The sequence below is a fragment of the Sciurus vulgaris genome, assembly GCF_902686455.1.
Source record: "Sciurus vulgaris genome assembly, chromosome: 1".
Lineage (NCBI taxonomy): Eukaryota > Metazoa > Chordata > Mammalia > Rodentia > Sciuridae > Sciurus > Sciurus vulgaris.
The window spans coordinates 103,394,123-103,416,745 of record NC_136461.1 but is presented as its reverse complement, the minus strand read 5'-3'; the positions used below and the strand labels follow the sequence as shown (position 1 = coordinate 103,416,745).

At 36.8% G+C, this 22,623-nt stretch overlaps 2 protein-coding genes across 4 annotated transcripts in view; both read left to right on the top strand.

The window, feature by feature from the left end:
• The window catches only part of CSDE1 (cold shock domain containing E1), a 37,946-nt gene extending 24,555 nt beyond the window's left edge, over positions 1-13,391 (top strand). For all 3 annotated transcript variants that reach the window (XM_079135300.1, XM_079135299.1, XM_079135298.1), the window contains 10 exons: positions 1,218-1,358; positions 1,446-1,610; positions 3,823-3,930; positions 4,577-4,749; positions 5,307-5,419; positions 6,694-6,813; positions 9,209-9,387; positions 10,307-10,470; positions 11,462-11,594; positions 12,073-13,391. In XM_079135300.1, coding sequence (XP_078991426.1) covers positions 1,218-1,358; positions 1,446-1,610; positions 3,823-3,930; positions 4,577-4,749; positions 5,307-5,419; positions 6,694-6,813; positions 9,209-9,387; positions 10,307-10,470; positions 11,462-11,594; positions 12,073-12,120 — 1,344 coding nt within the window. In that variant the 3' untranslated portion in view covers positions 12,121-13,391. The remainder of the gene's footprint in view (positions 1-1,217; positions 1,359-1,445; positions 1,611-3,822; positions 3,931-4,576; positions 4,750-5,306; positions 5,420-6,693; positions 6,814-9,208; positions 9,388-10,306; positions 10,471-11,461; positions 11,595-12,072) is intronic.
• Positions 13,392-13,495: 104 nt separating this feature from the next.
• NRAS (NRAS proto-oncogene, GTPase) lies at positions 13,496-21,231 on the top strand. Its single transcript, XM_079135920.1, has 7 exons — positions 13,496-13,648; positions 14,126-14,253; positions 16,183-16,361; positions 19,093-19,252; positions 19,816-19,939; positions 20,538-20,579; positions 20,681-21,231. The coding sequence occupies exons 2-5, from the start codon at positions 14,143-14,145 to the stop codon at positions 19,933-19,935; spliced, it is 570 nt and encodes a 189-aa protein (XP_078992046.1). The 5' UTR covers positions 13,496-13,648; positions 14,126-14,142; the 3' UTR covers positions 19,936-19,939; positions 20,538-20,579; positions 20,681-21,231.
• The last annotated feature ends 1,392 nt before the right edge of the window (positions 21,232-22,623 follow it).

Below are 22,623 nucleotides of genomic sequence, written 5' to 3'. Positions count from 1 at the left end.
TTCTTTTTATTTTGAGATAGGGTCTTACTGAGTTGCTGAGGCTGGCCTGGAACTTAGTATCCTGCCTTAGCTTCCCAAGTCCCTGGGATTACAGACATGCACCATTGTGTCTGGCCTGAATGCGAGGTTTATTTTTTATTATTTTTTTAAACATGAGATTTTTAGGAAAACTTCTCAGGCAGGATGTTTTGCTTTACAGTATGGAATATTTGGCTTGGTTATCATCAGGACTTGGTGAGAATTAAATGTCAGAATATTGTTTAGGTCACATCCTTTTATAGAACAATTACCTATGCGGTAGTAAACATGGAGTGTAATTCATTGGCAATTTGATAATTCATGTTCATTATTTTGGTAGACATTTGATTACTACCATGTTTCAAATCAGTACTGTGCTCTCAGAAAGCTGATAGTTTAGTAAGAAGGAGAAAACATGCAGAAAGAATTTCTTGCATTTTATTTTTCAGACCTAAGTCTTAAAATCCTTGCTTTGCCTAAACACACACAAAAAAGTTTTGAGGTAGAGTTCCCTTTGTTGTCAACTTTTGAAGTGTCAGTTGCTAAAGTTTGAAATTTCCAGAGGTTATATTGTTACTGGGTTTAGGTTCTTATGAAGTGGTTTATGTGTATTTATATTCAAATAGGATATATTGTTCTTTCTAATAAATAGTTGCCAAGGAGCTGAGCACAATGGTTCATGCCTGTAATCCCAGGCTTGGAAACTGAGACAGAAGAGTGGCAAGTTTGAAGTCAGCCTTCATAACTTAAACCCTGTATCAAAATAAAAGGGACTGGGGGTGTTAACTTAGTGATAAAGCACCCCTGGGTGTAATCCCTGGCACCTAAATAAATAAATATTTGCTAAGAAGTAGCATTTGGAGGTCTCAGAATTGCTGATTTTAAATTATTGGTTGAAAACAATGAGTTTGCTGGGTGCAGTGGTAAGCTCTTGTAATCCCAGCATCTTGGGATACTAAGTAGGCAAGATTATAAATTCACAGCCAGCCTAAGCAATTTGGTGAGACCCTATCTTAATATGAAAAATAAAAAGAACAGTGAATTTATATTAAAGAGAAAATAATAAAAATGGAGATATAATATTCAGGTTATTAATAGTAAAAATTTCTAGTGAATTTAACTTAATGGTGCTTGCAAACTTGAATATTTACCTTACTTGAAAAGCTTCACAACCAGTGAAACTATTACTTTGGTTTCAGGGTGTGATTGCTGCCATGAGAGATGGTTTTGGTTTCATCAAGTGCGTGGATCGTGATGCTCGTATGTTCTTCCACTTCAGTGAAATTCTGGATGGGAACCAGCTCCATATTGCAGATGAAGTAGAGTTTACTGTGGTTCCTGTGAGTAGTGTTTGAGAAAGGTATTGGGGTGGGGTTTCTAATGCTTCCTTTGTCAGTTTAAAGTTAATTTTGTTTTATCATTTGTAGGATATGCTCTCTGCCCAAAGAAATCATGCTATTAGGATTAAAAAACTTCCCAAGGGCACGGTTTCATTCCATTCCCATTCAGATCATCGTTTCCTGGGCACTGTAGAGAAAGAAGCCACTTTTTCCAATCCTAAAACCACTAGCCCAAATAAAGGCAAAGAGAAGGTAAGTTTTACATAATCAGAATGGTTTTATAGCTCTTTATTCCTCTTCTGTTTACAGGCACATAGTATTATTTCTTTGGGCGTGAGATCCCAGGGCTATGTACCACTGATACATCTGTGTATTTTTGCAGAGGGGAAAGATACTGGGGATTGAACCTGGGGCACTTTACCACCAAGTGGCTTCCTCGGTCCTTTTTGTTTTCTTAGTGTGAGACAACTGAAGCTAGCCCAGAACTTGAAGTCCTCCTGCCTCTCCCAAGTCACTGGGATTGTAGGCATAACGACACCATGCCTAACAAGAATTCTGGTGAATATTAATAGTGATATAATCAAAGCAGGGTTTCTTAGCATCACCATTATTTACATTTTGGGATGGATAACTGTTTGCTCTGGGGAGTATGATGTATTGTGACAGCAAAAAATTTCTCTAGAAATTTCCAGATACCCTTTGAGAGGCAAAATCACCCCCAGTTGGGAACCAGTCATCAAAAATATTAATACTTGCTTTTAAGCAGTTTAAAACTCAAATGTAGATTTCAGCTCACACGTTTGAACTCCCAATTATTGAAAAATAATCTAAGTTAGCTTCTGTTCACAAGTAAATAACAAATTGAGTGGCTTTAGTCAGAATAAGTAGTTCATAAAGAACATAAAATATTACCATTAACATTGTATAAGAGCGCTTTGGCAAAAAATGAATTTTAACTGGCAGAATGTAGGATGATTGCACTAAGGTATTGACATTTAATAGGTGGAGATGGAAAAGAGAATTTCTCAATATTGAAGAGGAACAGATGATAAAATTTCAGGGTTTCTTAATCAGTGAGTAAGATGTTTCACAGGAAGATGGTTTGTGTTTTGTATGAGGGAAGATAGGATAAATGGGGTGAAAAATCGACACAAATTGAGAGGGTATTGGTTGCCACTTAAGAATAGCAGTGCTGAATTTCAAGAAAAGGGTTTGTTAGAAAGTGATATCAGGTGTGTGCTTGAAGCAGATGATGGCATTAGTCAATATTGTAACTATTCAGTAATTTAAAAATTGTTTTAAAAATAAGCAGTTATAGGAGGAATATGAATGGTAGAAGTTAGAAATTAATTGGTTTAGAGTATGTAATAATTGGTGATGAGGTATGAAGCTTATGAAGGACAGCAAGATTAGTGATGTGGGCATTAGTCCCAGAGAAATGATGTTGAAACCATAAAAATGGTATAATTTGTATAATTGCTGATACAGTGTAATTCCTGTATGATTATGACATCTGAAATTTTTAAATTTTTATTGTGGAAATATTGGTATAACTTAAATCATCTTTATATCAAATGCTGTGAACTGTGCTAGATTCTATATCAAATGAAATTCTCATGCATTGATAAATATACCAGTTGACAATGTATCCAAAACAGTGTGATGTACTATTAGATAACAAAGGATACTTTAACTTCTTTAGAATATAATAAAAATTCCTTTTTATCTGATACTGAAGCTTCATGCTGTACAGAATTTTCGCTTGATTGGAAATAACATGCTCATTTTGTTTTCTGGTTGACTGTGAGTGGTAGAGAATAAGCGTGTTCAATGTTTTCAAAAATTTTCCCTCTTCAGCAACAAAAATTAGATTCTCAAGACTGAAATACCCAATGGCAGCAGGTTGATCCAGTCTTGGATTAAGGCAAGACCACCTTTTTATTCACATGAATAATCTGTTATTGTTAGAAAACACTAGAACTAGCCCCAGTGACTTTAGAGACTGAGGCAGGAGGATCACAAGTTTAAGGACAGCCTCAGTAACTTAGCAAGACCCTGTCTCAAAATTTTAAAAAAAGGAATGGGGATGTAGCTCAGTGATAAAGCACCCCTGGGTTAAATCCTCAGTACCAAAGGGGGGGAAAAAATACTATGAGAAGTTCCTGCGATCTCTGTCAGTTCTTTAGCTTAAGGATCTCTGATGAGTAGTTATGTTGTTGCTTGGTTGGTTTCCTGGACTGGGAATTAAACCCAAAGACCTTCTACCACTGAGCTACATCCAGAGCCCTTTTTATTTTGGGTCAAGGTCTTGCTGAGTTGATGAGGCTGGCCTTAAACTTGGGATCCTCTTGCCTCAGTCTACCAACTAGCTGGGATTAAGGTTGTCACACATACCCACCTTGTATTGTTTCTTATTGTTGTTCTGGGGCTGTTTTCATTGTATTCTGATTCTGTCTCTTTTTAGGAGGCAGAGGATGGCATTATTGCTTACGATGATTGTGGGGTGAAACTGACCATTGCTTTTCAAGCCAAGGATGTGGAAGGATCTACTTCTCCTCAAATAGGAGATAAGGCAAGATAATCCTGCTTATTTGAGAGAAGGTTTAAGGTTGTCATCTTGGTCATAGATCCTGAAGGATGGTTTTTTAAAAATTTTGTCAAATTTTGCCAAAGTATTTTTTGCACTTAAAAGGTTAAATAAATGATTATCATTATTAAAAAAATATCTTTTTAGTTTGAGCCTTTATTATTTTTATTTATATGCAGTGCCAAGACTTGATTCCCAGTGCCTCACACATGCTAGGGAAGCACTGTGCCACTGAACTACAACGCCAGCCCCATGATTATCTTCATACGTAAAAGCAGCTCATTCAATTAAAACCCAGTCTACAAAGTTCTTCGTTCAATCTTTTTGAGAATTCTCTAGTTAAGCATTAGGGAAGGAATACATAAATCCATTTAAAATATTACCAAATAAAATATCAAAGATGTTACAGTGCCATTTTATCTTTTACTCATACCTGAGTTTTGAATAGCAGTCCTTTAGAGAAAATAAGACTAAGAAATGCATAACTGAAGGTCAGTAAAACTTAATCCTTAGTGAAAACCGATTTCATCTGATTTAACTACAAAGAATATCTAGAGGAGTTTTAGGTCTCATTTTCAGAGTTAAGAAACTTGGCGTCAACAGTATTAATGATCATGCTCATTTTTCACAGGTTGAATTTAGTATTAGTGACAAACAGAGGCCTGGACAGCAGATTGCAACTTGTGTGCGACTTTTAGGTCGTAATTCCAACAAGAGGCTCTTGGGTTATGTGGCAACTCTGAAAGATAATTTTGGGTTTATTGAAACAGCCAATCATGATAAGGAAATCTTTTTCCATTACAGGTAAGCAATGTCTTTTTAGGAACTTACAGCTTATTGTTCATTGTTTTGCTTTAGTCATAAAACATTTAATATTGGCTGTTGTTTTTTGTTATATTTTTTGAGTCCCAGATTTCATTTTGGCACAATACTGACAAGATATATACTAACATCTACATAGAAAACACGTGTGACCAAAAGACATAGACCTGTGCCGCCTTTAAACAGTGGTTAAGAGCCTTTCTGCTGCAGTGAAAGAATATTTTGTATTGGTTCCAGAGAGTTATACATTTGACATTTAGTATAGCATAGTGTTTAAAAGAGTGGGCTCTTAGAACCAGCACCAGAGAATTCAGATTTGAATCCAGGCTCTGCCACTTAAGCACTTACTTGACTTTTATCAAATGAATTCTTGGTATCTCAGTCTCATTATCTTGAGGTGGGTTAATAGCACCCATAGTATCTAAAAGTGTTCAACATAAGTAAACATGGCATGAATGTTTCATAAAAGAAAGTCTGCTTGCTACTGTTGATGTTTCTGATAATGGCTTATTTAAATCTTTTTTTTCCTTTCCCCTTAGTGAGTTCTCTGGTGATGTCGATAGCCTGGAGCTGGGGGACATGGTCGAATACAGCTTGTCCAAAGGCAAAGGCAACAAAGTCAGTGCTGAAAAAGTAAACAAAACTCACTCAGGTAATGAATTGTGACATGTACTGTTTTCAGCATATGCTTTGGGTGGAAGAAAAGGGGTAGGGTGGAAAGGAATACATGACCTAGTTAGTTGTTCTATCTCAGTCATTCTCACATGTGGTCCCAGGATCCGTAGTAATATGGCTCCTTATTAGAAACACAAGTTCTCTGACCTGCTGAAATTCTGAGTTTGGAAAATCTGTTCTAAGTTTTTCAAGTTACTCTCATATACACCAAAGCTTGAGAAGAGCTGTTCTATAGATATTTTAGTCAATTTTGTATTAAATCTCTCTTTTTAAAAACCCACAAGGCCAGAGAAAGAGAGAGAGAATCTTATAGACGTGTTTGTTTTTGTTTTTTTGCGGTGGGTACCAGGGATTGAACTCTGGGGCACTTGACCATTGAGCCACATCCCCAGCCTTATTTTATATTTTACTTAGAGACAGGGTCTCACTGAGTTGCTTAGTGTCTCACTTTTGCTGAGGCTGACTTTGAACTCTTGATCCTCCTGCCTCAGCCTCCCAAGCCACTGTGATTATAGGTGTGTGCTGCCAAGCCAGGCTAGAAGATTTGTTTTTGAAGAAAAAAATCTAAATGTAAAAATTAGAAATTAGAAATTAAGAAAATCACTACTGTTTAGGATCTCTGACTTATAAAGGCCTGGAACTAAGTTTTGGTTTTTTCATCTAAACTCCCCAGACAACACTTTTTTTTTGGTGAGACTCAGAAAAATAGTAAGACCATTTCAGTGCCATAAATATGTTAAGTACATGATGTGTTTTAGACACTGGGAATACAGAAATGAAAAATCAGACAAATCCCAGCCTTCATTGAGCTTATTTTTTAGTGGAAACTGTGGGCACACAAGAAGTAAACATTGTATGTAGTATGTTTTGAAAGGTAATAAAACATAAAGATAAAACAAATCAGGAAGTATATAAGTAGTTTCCCATATTAGAGACTAGGAAAGACCTTACTAAAAAGGTGATACTAGTCACCTGGAAAAGGGGTTAGAGAGCAAGACATTTTAAATATGAGTACTTGTTAATTCCTTAAATTGAGTTTATTTGGCAAAGGTCAGTTTAGAAGTAGTTAAAGTCAAGCAACTGTTCTAGAAATAGAACTTGACTTTAGGTTTGCTGTACCACTTGAAGAATAGCAGAGAAATAGCCTACCCTGTGTTAACATTTGTGCTGAGTTTTGCCTCCCCCCCTCCAACTTTTGAGTGGAATTAAAATTAAGTGAAATATGTACAAGCATTTATTTTTATTTTGTAGTGAATGGCATTACTGAGGAAGCTGATCCCACCATCTATTCTGGTAAAGTCATTCGCCCCCTCAGAGGTGTTGATCCAACACAGATTGAGTACCAAGGAATGATTGAGATTGTGGATGAGGGTAAGTACATACCTATCAGATGGTATGGTATGAAATTTTCCATACCTTCTGGTGAACACTTATTTTTTAATTTTTTGGTATGTGTGTGCTGATATTGGACCCAGGGTGCTCTACCACTGAGCTATACCCCCTTTTTAAATTATTAAATTGTGAGGCAGGATCTTGCTAAATTGTCAAACTAGCCTCAAACCTACAATCATTCTACCTTAATTTCCAGGTCCTGGTGAACGTTTAAAACTGAACTCAGGAGAAGGGTCTCTTCTTGGTTCCCTCACCCCTTGCTTGTTTTTTATTTTATACTCTTGGAAATGAGGTCAGCCTGGATTTAAATTATGAACAGATGATTGCTATATTAGTACATGGTCACTGTATGATTAAATAACTGAGTTATATTGAGGCTGAGAACAAAATCTCACACTAAATAGATCATTTAATGTTGAGTGGTGATCAGTCACATTTTATAAGTATTTTTATTTCCTGCAAAAGTTTAATCCATCTGTCCCTTAATAGCCAGGGTTCCATGAAAATTCTGCTTTTTATCTCTAGGCCAAGGTTCTCTCCATTTTCTGCCTTTACATTTTTTCTCCCTGTCTGCAAGAACTCATTGAATTCTGATACTAGCTTTCCGTCACCACCAGAAAGACTCAACTTTGTATGACGTGCATGCATTAAATAATGTAATAGAAATGGGAGGAAACTGGATGACTAGTGTATAGCAGACATACATAACAGAGTGGATGGATGGGTTTGATATTTTAACGAAAAATGATGATTCCCTCACAAAATAAATCCTTTTATCATCCATAAGTCCAGAATCATTAAAGTGGGGAAGAGCACATCCTTGGGAGAAAGAAATGACCCCTTGGTAACCTGTTACTGTATCACATGAAGTCCTGAAGAAATTTTATTTTACACGAAACCTCTTTCTTTGTCTTTCTCCCTCTCTTCACGTACACCTCCTGCCCCAAATATGAGTTGACTAAAGCAAGTCTTTTAAACTAATGCTACGATGACACAACACCCTAAAAAGACCATGAGAGTATAGGCTACTAATTTTAACTCAGGAAATAATATTGAATTGCTACACACACACACACACACACCCAAGCTGCTTTTAATTTCTTTTGCATTCCTATCTACACACACACACACACACACACACACACACACACCACACACACACACCCCCAAGCTGCTTTTAATTTCTTTTGCATTCCTATCTCCCCGGTCCATTTATTAGTTACTAACTGGGTTGTGGGATAGAGTCCAAAGCAAGGATATTATAGAGCATCTCTAAGCCTAGAGTTTTCTAGGACTGAACTAGACAGATCACATTTTCCCATTTGCTTGTAAAGACAGCTCTTTTATTTAGGAACACAACTAAAATTCAATATAAAACTTTTGAATTGGGCAGACCTTGGTCTGAACACCATGTCCTAATGGTGTAACCTTAGATGAATCACTTAAATCTTCCCTTATTCAGTTTCTTCATCTTTAAAATGAGGGTGTTCAACTTCAAAATTTTTTATGAAGATTAGCTGTGAATTTATAATGAATACTTACAGACTGTGGATGTTTGCCTGATAAAAACTATTTCCAGTTCTGAGGCTTCTGTTTCTTGCCTGTTTTTCTCTTCTCCTGTATTAGATCATGGGTTTATCTGAATGCTGAATTGATAAGCACTCAAACTCATTGGTTCAATTATTATCTGTATCCTACACTGACCTCCAGAAAATTTTTTACTGTTGTAGGACAGAGCTCAAGGAGGGGGGGGGGGGGGGGGGGATGACCTGTTTTTGTAGTTTTCTTAGAAAACAACAGCATCCATTTGTTTACATATTGTCTTTGCTTTATCACTTCAGCATCACTGTTGAGTAGTTGTGATAGACACAGGATGTCTACTTAGTCTGTCCTTTAAGATTCTTACTCCAATTTGAATAAAGGAGCCTATAGTTTTTCATTCTAAAAAAATGAATATGGCCTAAACCTGAACAAAAAAAAGAGGTGGAATGTCAAAGGTTTTCTGTTCTACATTATTTGCCTATGCCTTGCTAGTTTACTTACTGATTGGGTATGGGGCAGAAATATTTTGTGTATTTGGTTCATATTGTACAGTGGAAGAGAATAATGCTTAAACTTCAGCTGATAATGAAGTTTGTTATTTTTTTAAGTAGTAAGTGCAGTTTAAGAGTGTTTGTTAGCTAGTAAAGTACTAATGAGTGATCAAGTTCTCATGTTTCCATGTTTCCATGTAAGTATTTGACATTTAGGGTTCCTTTTAAGCTTTAAAGTAAAATTTCTCATGACACATTTTTTAGCACCTATATTTAGAAGAGATGCAGAGGACTATTGTAAAATATTAACTTTTAGATTTTGTGCCTGTTTCTCTCTACAGGGGATATGAAAGGTGAGGTGTATCCATTTGGCATAGTTGGAATGGCCAACAAAGGGGATTGCCTGCAGAAAGGGGAGAGTGTCAAGTTCCAATTGTGTGTCCTGGGCCAAAATGCACAGACTATGGCCTATAACATCACGCCCCTGCGCAGGGCCACAGTAGAGTGTGTGAAAGATCAGGTAAGTACAGCGTCTCAGAATCTGAATTTGATCCTCTGAACCAAAACCTTGATATTCATTTGGTTTGTATTTTGATTTTCTCTTTTTAATAACTTGGGGTAGCTTATAAAAATGGGAAAACAAAAAGAAAGTGACTATATTAGTAAAGAGAAAATAAGAGTGATTATTCATAACTTACATTTTATAATGGGGAAAGTAAATTGGAGAGTTCTAGAGTAAAAGGAGCTGTTAGTTTTTTAAATTTATTTCTTAATGGCATTTTATAAATAATAGGGTTCATTATCTATATTCATATATACACATAAATTTGATCCGTCTTATTCCCCAAAATTATGAGATTTTATACACTTAATGTTCAGAGCTTCTTTTGCAGACCACCAAATAAATCATGTTTAGGAATGTTTATGAAATAAGCTTAGGGGAGCTGGGTGTGGTAGTGCACACCTATAATCCTAGCAACTTGTGAAGATGAGGCAGGAGGATCACAAGTTTGAGGCCAGCCTCAGCAATTTAGTGAGGCCCTAACCAATTTAGAAGACCCTATCTCAAAAAATTAAAAGGACTGCGAATGTGGCTCAGTGAGTTGTTAATTACCTCTGGGTTCAGTCCCCAGTACCAAAAGATAAATAAGCTTAGTTGGAGAAACAAAACTAGTCCTATTAATGATTTCCTTTGGGAGATCCCTTAAGAATTCTTAGAGGAAATATTTTTCAATATCAGTACATTGAATATAACATTTTTTTATGGCTAATATCCATAAATCTAGAAGGGATCAAAATGAGTTATAGGTTTAAGTAAGGGCTCCCTAGTGATTTTACTTAATTCAAAAAATGAGTTCATAACAGGCAACCTTTGTTTTAGGCAAGCTTATGATATAATGAATAGCAGTGATTGTGGTTTTTTCCCCCCCCTCCACCAGTTTGGCTTCATTAACTACGAAGTAGGAGATAGCAAGAAGCTCTTTTTCCATGTGAAAGAAGTTCAGGATGGCATTGAGCTACAGGCAGGAGATGAGGTGGAGTTCTCAGTGATTCTTAATCAGCGTACTGGCAAGTGCAGTGCCTGTAATGTTTGGCGAGTCTGGTGAGTTTTTTGATTGTAGTTGGATTAGTAATCACTCTGGGTTCTCATAATTTCTGTTGTCTATCCTTTTATCACATTTTTTTACTTTGCCATTCCTTTGTTATTCCCTCCCTTTTTTCCATTTTTGGTTATGTATTCATGTTTTATGTCTCTAGTATTTTCTTCCTTACCTCTAGTTTTTATTGTCTGGACTTCACATTCATAAACCTGACCATTTGAAACACTCAAGTACTATGCTATCTAGCATTACATATGGTAGATGTTAAATATAAAATATTTATGCAGTCCTTGTTCTTAAAGAATTCTGCTTATTTGCTCATTTTCTTCCATCAAGTCATTTCTAGGATATATGCTGCTTGAAATTCTAATTTGTATATCTTATCCTGACTCTCCTGCTCTTTTTGGGGGCAGGTGGGTACCAGGGATTGAAGTCTGGGGCACTTGACCGCTGGGCCACATCTTCAGCCCTATTTTGTATTTTATTTAGAGACAGGCTCTCACTGAGTTGCTTAGCTCCTCACCATTGCTGAGGCTGGCTTTGAACTTGAGATCCTCCTGCCTCAGCCTCCTGAGCCACTGGGATTACAGGCTTGCACCACTGCGCCAACTGCTTTTTTCTTTTTTTTAAAGCTTAATATTTTTACCATTGTAGGAGATTGGATTCTCTAGAACTCTTTGTTCATATCTCACTTTTCTAAGGTTTTCTACATCAACTACTTTGTTTTATACATCTGTGGAACTAACAAGTCTAGTGTTGACCATCACGCAAATGATTCTTCCAGATCATTTGTAGTTAGAACCTTGAATGGCGGGGCCGGGGAGACACGCACACACACAAACTTGTCTGTCTTGTATTGCCAGCGTTCTAGATGAGGCAAGAGTCCCCCTCATTAAAAGTGAGTCATTTAAGCAATTAAGTAGGAAACACTCTTCTTCAGGTACTTTCTTCCTACCAAGTGTTTATTGTTCTCACTCTTTGACGTTGTTACAGCGAGGGCCCCAAGGCCGTTGCAGCTCCTCGACCAGATCGGTTGGTCAATCGCTTGAAGAATATCACCCTGGATGATGCTAGTGCTCCTCGCCTAATGGTTCTTCGTCAGCCAAGGGGACCAGATAACTCAATGGTATGATTCAGATTCAGGCCACATTCTTTTTTTTTTTTTTTAAGAATGAAAAACTATAGGCTCCTTTATTCTAAATAGGAGTCAGAATCTGAAAGGACCAGACAGTAAGTATTTTAAGTTTGAGAGAGGACAACTGACAGACCAACATACTATTTGAAGTCTTATTTCAGCATAGGTTAGGGAAGTTAATGAAGCAAGAAGCTTCACTATTGCTTATAACTAGTTTGAATTCCCTGCATGTTGGTTCAGCATCTAATAGATTGCCTTGAGTAAGAAGCGCAGTTCTTGTTTTTCTTAGTACTTTCTACATAGCTTAGATAATGGGTCAGGAGCGCTTAAAAATATTGTTTTCCTCTAGTAAAGAATTGGTAATGGTTAAAATGATTAAAAATAATGCTTATGTAGTTCATTTTAGAATTGTGCATGTACTTATTTTGATGCACCCAAGTTATTAACTGCAGTTTTTATTTTTTCACAGGGATTTGGTGCAGAAAGAAAGATTCGTCAAGCTGGTGTCATTGACTAACCACATCCATAAAGCACATCATTAACCCACTATGATCAAGTTGGGGGGATTCTGGTGAAGGGTTCTGAATATCTCCCTCTTCATCCCTCCCAAAATCTGGAATACTTATTCTATTGAGCTATTACACCAGTTTTAACACCTTCCTCGTGTTATGTTTAAAAAAATAAATAAATTTAAGAAACCATTTTAAAATTATGCACAGTTGCAGCCTGGAAAACTTAAGGTGGCGCCTTATAGTATCAATTTTAGGAGCTTTATTTGGTGCATTTAACGCAACTGGTAATTGCAAAATCCACTTCGCCTGTGTAAGTGAAAAATACAGACTGTTATCTTGTTGGCCCTATGAAATTCTGCACTTGATATTTAGTATATACTCTACCTTCATTACTTCTGGCAAGATGTTCTGCCTTAGCACTCAGTTGCATTCTTTTCTTTCCTGTTCATTATGCTTTAATTCTGAGGACCATATGAGGGTAGGATATATTACCTTTTAAAAATTACAAAAATTTATATAGGCAAACCATTTTCTTAAGTTGATGGCCAAATGTTAAAATGTTATTTTTCATATCATTTATAATCTTGTCACAATCCACTTAACAAAGTTTGGTTAGATTTCAGTGAAAATTATCTTCCAGAGTAGGTTTTTTTTTTTTTTTTTTTTTCTGGGATGGGGGGCAAATAACTTTACTACAATTAGTATATATATGGTGCAGAATTTCATGCAAATGAAGTGTGCCAGCAGTGTGATAATTTAAACGTATTTAAACAAAAAACAAACAAAAAAAAGGACGAATGCACAAACTTGCTGCTGCTTAGATCACTGCAGCTTCTAGGACCCAGTTTCTTTTACTGATTTAAAAACAAAACGAGAAAAAAAATAAAAAAGTTGTGCCTGAAATGAATCTTGTTTTTTTTATAAGTAGCCGCCTGGTTCCTGTGTCCTGTAGAATACAGGCACTTGACCCTTGGTGTAGCTTCTGTTCAACTTTATATCACGGGAATGGATTGGTCTGATTTCTTGGCCCTCATCTTGAATTGGCCATATTCAGGGTCCCTGGCCAGTGAACTGAAGGCTTTGTCAGATGACAAGGGTCCGCTCAGGGGATGTGGGGGAGGGCGCTTTTATCTTCCCCGTTGTCGTTTGAGGTTTTGATCTCTGGGTAAAGAGGCCGTTTATCTTTGTAAACACAAAACATTTTTGCTTTCTCCAGTTTTCTGTTAATGGCGAAAGAATGGAAGCGAATAAAGTTTTACTGATTTTTGAGACACTAGCACCTAGCGCTTTCATTATTGATACGTCCTGTGTGGGAGGGGCGGGTCTGGGTGCGGCCTGCCGCGTGACTCCTGGGTCGCAGGCCCACGTGGCTGGGGCGGGGCTTGGGCGCCCGGGGCGCCTACTGATTGCGTAGCGGGCGGGGCCGGAAGTGCCGCTCCCTGGTGGGGGCTGTTCATGGCGGTTCCGGGGTCTCCAGCATTTTTCCTGGTGGAGGCCCTAAATCCTTCCGAAGCGGGGGCAGCAGAGCTTGAGGTAAGTCTCTGACGTGCGTGGTGTTCTTGGAGCATAGAGGCGTCCTGTTCATGTGAGGAACCTAGGAACCGGAGACAAAGGCCTTGGGCGGGGGTTCCTGGTTTGGGGCCCTACGTGGAGCGTTTTGTGGAAACGGAGAAGTAATGGGAAGGGGTCGCGGTCCAGAGGCCGCCCTAGGGCAGAGAAGATGTGCAGGAGCAGTAGAAAGGGGGGTTTCCTTTACCTTAGGCTAAGGGCGGAACCCAAGCACTCTGGTGGGGGTAGCAAGAAGCCAGAAATCCGAAGCCTACACTAACCTGCAAGTGTTTGGGGGGAGGGGTACCTGAATTACTTTCAGAAGTTAAGTGGAAGGTCACACGTATGGAACTAACACACTTAGAAACTCTGGTTTTAGTTTTAGTTACTGTTGATTGTGGAAAGCTTTGAAGTACTGTAGATCTGGCTTGCCACTTAACCTCAATTGTCACTTTCCCACAGGTTCTTGCTGGTGTGAAATGACCGAGTACAAACTGGTGGTGGTTGGAGCAGGTGGTGTGGGTAAAAGCGCACTGACAATTCAGCTAATCCAGAACCATTTTGTGGATGAATATGATCCCACCATAGAGGTGAGGCTCAGTGGTAGTCTACGAAGTCACCCTCGCTCTCATGATCAGTTTTCCCAAACCCATTTCCTTTGTACTTTGAAAGTAAATAAGAACAAAAAGTTATTTTAGATATTGCATTCAGTGATGCAATAAAGTAAAACTTTTTGTTTATGGTTAATTTTTATTAGCTGCTACATGTTTTCTTTAAAAATTTGGTTTACAGCAGTTCTCAGTATTAAATTCATTCAGTTCCTTTGTATATGACAACTGTGTTAAATGAAGCCAGGCAGCCCGCCCCAGCCACTTGGGAGGTTGAGACAGGAGGATCACAAGCTCTCAGCCAGTGTGAGCTACATAGCAAGACCTTGTCTCACAGTGTGTGGAGGGAGTTAAATAGAAATGCAGACCATAGGTAAATAGATTGTTTGATTTTGTAGAAAGGATGGAGATGAGAATTCACAGATGTGGATGTTCTTCAGTTCCCATTTCTTTGCTAGGAGAGACTCCCACTCAGATTTTGAGTTGGAGTAGAAACAGCTTGAGATTTTCAGTTGCTGTACCTAGGATTGCAGTCCCTGTTTGAAGGTTTTTTTTAGTTATGTGATATTGAGCAAACCTCTTGGCCTCATTTTCTCCATGTATTAAATTACCATAAACTTGTCCTATCTACCATGAGGAATGTTGTGAAAAAGCAAATAAATGTTTGAATTATTTGTGAGTGGTAAAGCAGTACATGGGAGTTTATGTTACAGATTGACTTCAATAAGTGATGTCTAAGACTCTAAATAAATGGTTTTGTAGTTGTTCAATTTAGAAATGTCTAACCCCCCCCCGGTCTTCTTGCCAGCTAGCTACTGAGTATTAATGCAAACTAATTTTGATATATCCACTATTAAAAATTGGTTGAAATAATTTTTCAGAGTTTTATTCATTGAGGGGTAATTTAGATAAGTAAAATACATAAATCTCATGTCTGCAGCTCAGGTTTTATTTATTGATGCATTCATGTAACCACCACTCAGATTACAGTGTAGAACATTCCCAGTACCACAGAAAATACTGCCATGAAGCCAAATCAGAAGTTTTTCTCATTTTGTTTTTTGTAGTACAGGGGACTGTACCCAGGACCTGATGCATGCTAGGCAAGTTCTCTACCACTGAGCTATACCCCATTTTCATTTTGAGACAGGGTCTCACTAAGTTTCTGAGGCTGACCTTAAATTTGCAGTCCTCCTGTCTCAACCTCCCTGGTAGCTGAGATCACAGATGCGCACTACCACACCCAGCTAGAAGTATTTTCTTATATTATTATATGTGTCTTTCTTCCTGAGAAATTAATTGTACCTTGTTTGGAAACTAGGAATTTGATTTGGGAATATTTCCCAAAGGTTTAATCTGTTATGATGAAAAAAACATTTGGAGTATTATAATCTTCCCTGAAACAAAAGGTATTTGTGTATTTTGTCACAACACAAATGATTCAGTATCCAGTGCTAGGTTATAATTGGTGGAATTATGTTTAGAATCTTAAAAGTAAAACAGCTCAAGTAAAATCATCTGGTTCATAGTGTAGTAAAATACACCTATGAATTATTTCCTAACTGCAATAGAGCTGTCATTTGAATTTATTTATATATTACATATATGTGTGCATGTATATGTATACATACACACAGATATATGTATATAAATGTGCTTCTATTTTTGAAACAAACTGGCCCCATTTTCTTTTCTGCAGGCATAAGATTTGGGGCTTTTTCCTAAAGTTACATTAAATACTTTATATTTGTGATTATATTTTAACAGTTTGAGGGACTATCCAGATAAACAGAAATTGACTTGAATTATTACGTATTTATCCTTTATAATAACATTCCATACCCTGTGGTTTTTAATAAAAATTTAATTTCCCTCTCTCCCTGCGCCCCCCCCCACCCTCCATACTCCCAGGATTCTTACCGAAAACAGGTGGTAATAGATGGTGAAACCTGTCTATTGGACATACTGGATACAGCTGGACAAGAGGAGTACAGTGCCATGAGAGACCAGTATATGAGGACAGGCGAAGGCTTCCTTTGTGTATTTGCCATCAATAATAGCAAATCATTTGCAGATATTAATCTCTACAGGTACTAGGAACATTATTTTTTCTGAAAGGATGATCCTAAGTGTGTTCTGATAGTGGGAAAATGAGGATACCTTACTTAGGGAAGATACAGCTTTTGAATAGTGGGAAAAGTTGGTTTTAGGTTGTTAGGTTGTTGACATTAAGAATCTGGGGTTGTTACTGAACTACTGGAATTCTATATAGTACACTGTTATAGTAGTGTTTGATAATACATAAATGAGACTTGCTACTTTTTGATAATACGTAAATGAGACAGCTCAACTAGAGGTATTCTTTTTTTTTTTTTTTTTTTTTTTTTTTTGGTGGTGGTGGTGCTGGGGATTGAACCCAGGGCCTTGTACTTGACAGGCAAGCACTCTACCAACTGAGCTATATCCCCAGCTCAACTATATACCCAACTAGAGGTATTCTAATGAGAGATCATAAAGGAATTTCAGAGAGTAAAACACCTGAGAAGTATTTTTTCAGTAAAAAATAAAAAAAGATGATAGGAAGAAATAAATAGGAAGTAGATAAAAATAGAAGGCAGCAAAGGAACATAAAAACGGAGTTTCTGCACAGAACCTTAAAGTTTGAAAGCTAAATTGGATCATAAAAAATTCTATAACATTCTTATTTTCAAAATTAGAAAGAGTTCAGGAAGTTGTCTGTTGGGGTTTTGGAGTTGCACTGTTATTAGTAGATCCAGGACGAAAAATCCAAGACTCCTTTTTCTTACCTCTGTGTTCTTTAGGCAGAAAATATAATGGTTATGAATATAGACTCTGTATAGGCTGAAATCGAGTGACATTATTTTTTAGCTAGGTAACTTTGGACATACTACTGAATCTGCATGTCTTATTTTCTTATCTATAATAAAGAGATAATGGTATCTACCTCTTAAAGTTGTGAAGATTAAACAAAAAGTTTGTAAATCACTCAGAACAGTACTTGGCAAGTACTTTGCAAGTGATCTGCCTTGAGTCCTGGCTTTTTATCCAACTTGTGAAGATACTTGCTCTCAGAAGCAAACTGATCCACAACTCAGTACAATGCTTTTTTTCCTAGACCTTCTTTACTTCCAATTTTGCCTTTCTCTGGAAGTACTATCAGTACCTTCTACCCTCTGTATATGAATGTTCCACATCCTCAGATTGAACCAACCTTGGAAGAAATTGCTTCTGTACAGAACACGTATGGACTTGTTTTCATATCATCATTCCCTAAACAATATAAGCAACTATTTAAATTAGCATTTATATTGTTTTGGGTATTAGCAGTAGTTTACAGATGACTTAAGTATATAGGAGAATGTACATAGATTATATGCAAATACTATACCATTTCATATAAGACACGAGCATCATCACATTTTGATATACACTGTGGAACCACTTTCCCATGGATATCAAGGGATGACTGCATTCAATTAAGTGCCCAACACTTGTCAAGTATCAAATAAACAATCATTGAATTTCTGGAAATCTTTTCTTCTACCTTACATTTTTCTATGTGTCCTACCCTAGACAAAAGAATATTAAAAGCATTTTGTAAAAATGCACATAATATAGCAAGATAAACTAATGAAACATAGGCTTACGTGAGGCAATGAGAAAATAAAGAGTTAGGGATGAGCTTATTCTGTAACTGTATTTGAAACCCAGTAACCTGGAAGAGGTAGACTACAAATTTGAGAACTATTGTGAAAAGGAAAGTAAACAGCTAAAAGATACAGGATCTGCTAAAAACAAATCAGTTGCTCAGAAGAATTATACTGACAACAGAAAAAAAATTTCTCTGATGCTCAAAGAGGATGGTTTAATGTAAAGAAGAAAAGTAACCTGACAATGACATGTTGCGGGTACTTTCAGTTGTCCTGTAATATCCCTTAACATAAGCTTCTTCCATCACACCTAAACAAAAGTTCTGCAGAAAGCCCGTGGTATGCAGGTTAGGTACATGACTGTGTGTGTCATCCAAGCTAGAGTTTCAAGCAGTGGTGCAGTATGGTAGCCACAGCAAAATGTTGCAGTTTACATTTAAATTAAAATGAAGTAAGATTTGAAAATTAGCTCCTTGGTCGCATTAGAAAATAATGTAAAGTGCTCAGTAACTACACCTGACTGGTGGCTACCATGTCAGTGTAAATAGACCGTTTCCATCAGCATAAAAAGTTCTATTGGACAGTGTTGGTTGAGACAATCCAGAGCAATAACATCCAAACTGTGCTGCGTGGTAGGTCTTAGTATGTCATTGAAGAGAGTGTTAACTTTGGAATTCCGGATCCTCAAGTTCCTCAACCTCTTTATTAGGATCAGTCTGGTGCTTTCTGTTTTATATCTTAAACTTGGAACTATAATTTTAAGAAAAAGATTTGGGTACCACCTATCTTGAAAGGTGGGTTGATTTAATATTTCATTAAATCCTGTCACTCAGAAGGGAACTTCAAAAAATTTAGTGGTAGTGAGCTTTGTTTTTTATATTTAATGTGAACCGAAATTTACAGCTTTAGCTTCCCTCTGGCTATACTAAAATGTGAACTGGAATTCATAGCTTCCCTATGGCTACTGTACCAAGTCTAAACCAGGCTCCTTGGTGTCTTCTTTAAGTGGCAAAAAAAAAAAAAAAGTGAAATTCAATACTAGAAGCAAATAGAACCATATAGAACTTGCCAGTTTTTCTTTTGCTTACCAGTGTATTCCTTCTTGAAAGTTTGTTTTTCTTACGTTGTCATAACATATTCCCTGTTTCAGGGAGCAGATTAAGCGAGTAAAAGACTCAGATGATGTACCTATGGTGCTGGTAGGAAACAAGTGTGATTTGCCAACAAGAACAGTTGACACAAAACAAGCCCATGAACTGGCCAAGAGTTACGGGATACCGTTCATTGAAACCTCAGCCAAGACCAGACAGGTATGGTAGGGCGTTGAGCATCTGTGCAAGGATTTAAGATGTAATCCATATTTCTTGTAGATTTCTAATTGTGTCCTTTTGTTTATTTGTTAATTTTTAGTTTAAACCCAAAATGAACTTCTTAATGTTCTAGTATGGCATTTTTATTCCTGCATTAACAGGCACAGATATTTCTAGTGAAGACCCTTGATTTTAAATATTTATAAACATAAATGTTTAACATAAGTCTTCATGTTTATAAACATAAGTCCTGTTGCCATCAGCACCAGCCACTGTTAGGGCTTAAGCCCTCCTGAATGGAATCATTAATCTGGTAGTTCTCTTTGTGTCTCAACATTACCCTTTTTCCTTTGCTGGAATATGTTTTTACAAAATATGCCATTTATGTATCAGCCTGTGAATGTGCTAAATTTGGTGTCCTCTTTCTAATCACCCTATTTTATCACCTGTGAATTTGATAATTAGAATTTTACATCTCTCCTAAAAAAATATAAATGAGAAAGCTTACAACTTGGATTGTGTTAGTTGAGCTGTCCTTACATTTTCTTTCTTTATTTCCATAGGGTGTTGAAGATGCTTTCTACACACTGGTAAGAGAAATACGCCAGTACCGAATGAAAAAACTCAACAGCAGTGATGATGGGACTCAAGGTTGTATGGGTTTGCCATGTGTGGTGATGTAACAAGGTGAGTGTGTGATCTCCTGACATAATTACAGATATTATTTAGCATCGGGCAATTTGGAGGAGTGTTAGTGTCACTGATTCTGTTGGTTGGTGTTTTTGTTTTTTGTTTGTTTGTTTCTGGTTTTGCTACTAGAAATTTAACCCAGGGGTGCATTTACCACTGAGCTATATCCCCAGCCCTTTTTGGATCTTGCTAAGTTGTTTAGGGCCTAAGTTGCTGAGGCTGGCTTTGAACTTGCAATCCTCCTATCTTAACCTCCCAAGTCACTGGGACTACAGGCATGACTGATTCTGTTGTTAATTTAACTGAGAATTAACATAGTACCTGACAGATTCTGTTGTTAATTTAAGTGAGAATTTCTGTGTAATTGTAACTATCAAATATTTTCCTGATGGTACCCTGAGAGAACTGAAGTCTAACTTATTTTTTAAATATTTAATGATTATACAGATAGCTTTATGTTTTTGATAATACTAGAAATTAGAAGATACTACTTATGAAAAGCATGCATACCATGTTCTCCTCCAAGCCAGGAATTTGAACGATCACTGTGTAGAAACCCAATGATAATGACATGGTATTGTTCTTTTTTTAATAGATATTTACGAAGTTCTATCATCAAAAAAGAGCCACTTTCAAGGTAGGACAAGTTTGGAAATGTATTTTTATTCACATTGAGTTCCTAAACTTGTTTTTCTCCTCTTGTGTGTGCCACTTACCCACATTCCATCTTTATTTCAGCTGCACTGATACCCTGGTCCTGACTTCCCTGGAGGAGAAGTATGCCTGTTACTCTCTTCATCTCAGAGAAACTCCTGCTACTTCCCCAACTCTCAGTAGATGAACACAACAGTCTTTGCTTGAGAACTTCTCAGAATAACTACCTCCTCACTTGGTTGTCTGACCAGAGAAATGCATCTCTTGTTATTCCCCAATAGTTTTCCGCCCTAGGTTCTTCCCTATAGAAACAAACACATCTCCACCACCCAAGTTTTTCATCTGAAAGTCAATTCATGCTCAGAAACAGAACCAAACTAGACATGAAATTCTGTTGAAAACAGTTTCTCGAGCTCTAAAGTAGCAACTGCTGGTGATTTTTTTCTTTTTTCTTTTTCTTTTTTTTCTTCTTACTGTTGAACTTAGACCTGTGTTAGCTTTTGGAGAAATGTCATAAATTACATTTTTGCCACAAATATAATTAATTTTGCAGATTGGTTTATTTGTAATGTTATCAGCTATAGTCTATAAACTGGCATCTGCACTATATTCATAAATACAAAAGTGAATGCTGACTTTGGATTCTATCGTAGTCTTCTCAATTTTCATGAAATTAAATCCACCTTTCACAACAAAGTGCCTTTTTCCTAGAAGTGATTTGTAGACTTTCTTATAATACTTCACTGGAATAGATGTCTCAAAAACCCTTATACATGAAAATGAATATCTTTGACCCATCTACCTTTGAAGGAAAGATATACCTAGACATTAGCAGATGCCATTTCTTATGTGAAGATGATTTTCCAGAGGCCTATTTGGAGCTTTCCCCTCCGGAAAAATGAAACTGGAAGCAATTACGAATAATTTCACTTAATTTTTATCTAGTCTTTTTTGGTAGGTGACTACCTATAAATGTATATAATTTGTTTCTTTTAGCTTACGGATAATTTCATGTTCAATGAACTTCCATTTATATTCAAATTTGGGTCATACCAGAAAGCTCTACATTTGCAGTTATTCAAATATTATAAAAATTTGGTGTGATGTTATAGCTGTAATCAGTGATTTTCAAACCTCAAATATAGTATATTAACAGATTACATTTTCACTGCATATCATAGTCTCTCAGTGATATATATATAACTGCCCTCAATCCCCTTCTCACCCTACTCTCTGCCCCTTATCCCACAGCAACAGAGGCTTGATTAGTTATTTCAGTTGAGTAAAGCATGGTGCTAATGGACCAGGGTCACAGTTTCAAAACTTGAACAAGCCAGGTAGCATCATGCAGAGAAAAAATTCTTCCACATTTGCTCCCTGGACCAGTAACTCCAGCTAGTAGTTTTGTTGGATGCCTGCTATTAATCCTGCAAGGAAAGAAGAGATTAATAAGCATGAGTCCTCTACCTTGACTAGAAAAGTTTAATATTTTAAGGAGGATCAGCTTAGGAGTCTTTATATTTTAACCTCCCCCTCTTTTTTTTTTTTTTAAACAACTTTGAAACTAAGTCAATATTTTTTTTCATCTTTTTGAGAATGAGGGTGCCTCAAATCAAATGTTTTTAAACTTATAATGTTCTCTGAAGGATTTTAAATAGATGTTGTTAAATTAGTCTTCATAATAAACAGCAAAAGCTGATGAGTTTGTTCAAAACATGAAGTAGCCTTTGGAATGAAATTGCTATCTGAGAAATGAATAGAAATGTAATTAATTATTAGGATATGGAGGAATGGTATTTCCATTTGTAGATAATACCTTGATAATTTTCTATTTTTGGTGGCATGGGGATCAAACCCAGGGCCTTATACATGCTAACCATGCACTCTACTCCTGAGCTACATTGCCAGCCCTAGGAATTATAATGAAAAATAGATTTGGATAACTTTTGATAAAGGACTAATTCCAGAATGGCCACTTACTGTTCTAATGTCTGAACATTTTCTGAGGTTTTTGTCTTCTAATATGA

Coding starts and splice junctions, on each gene's coding strand:
- NRAS (XM_079135920.1), top strand. CDS start 14,143: ATGACCGAGTACAAACTGGTGGTGGTTGGAGCAGGTGGTGTGGGTAAA. Junction 16,362..19,092: donor GCAGATATTAATCTCTACAG/GTACTAGGAACA, acceptor TCCCTGTTTCAG/GGAGCAGATTAAGCGAGTAA. Junction 19,253..19,815: donor CCTCAGCCAAGACCAGACAG/GTATGGTAGGGC, acceptor TTATTTCCATAG/GGTGTTGAAGATGCTTTCTA.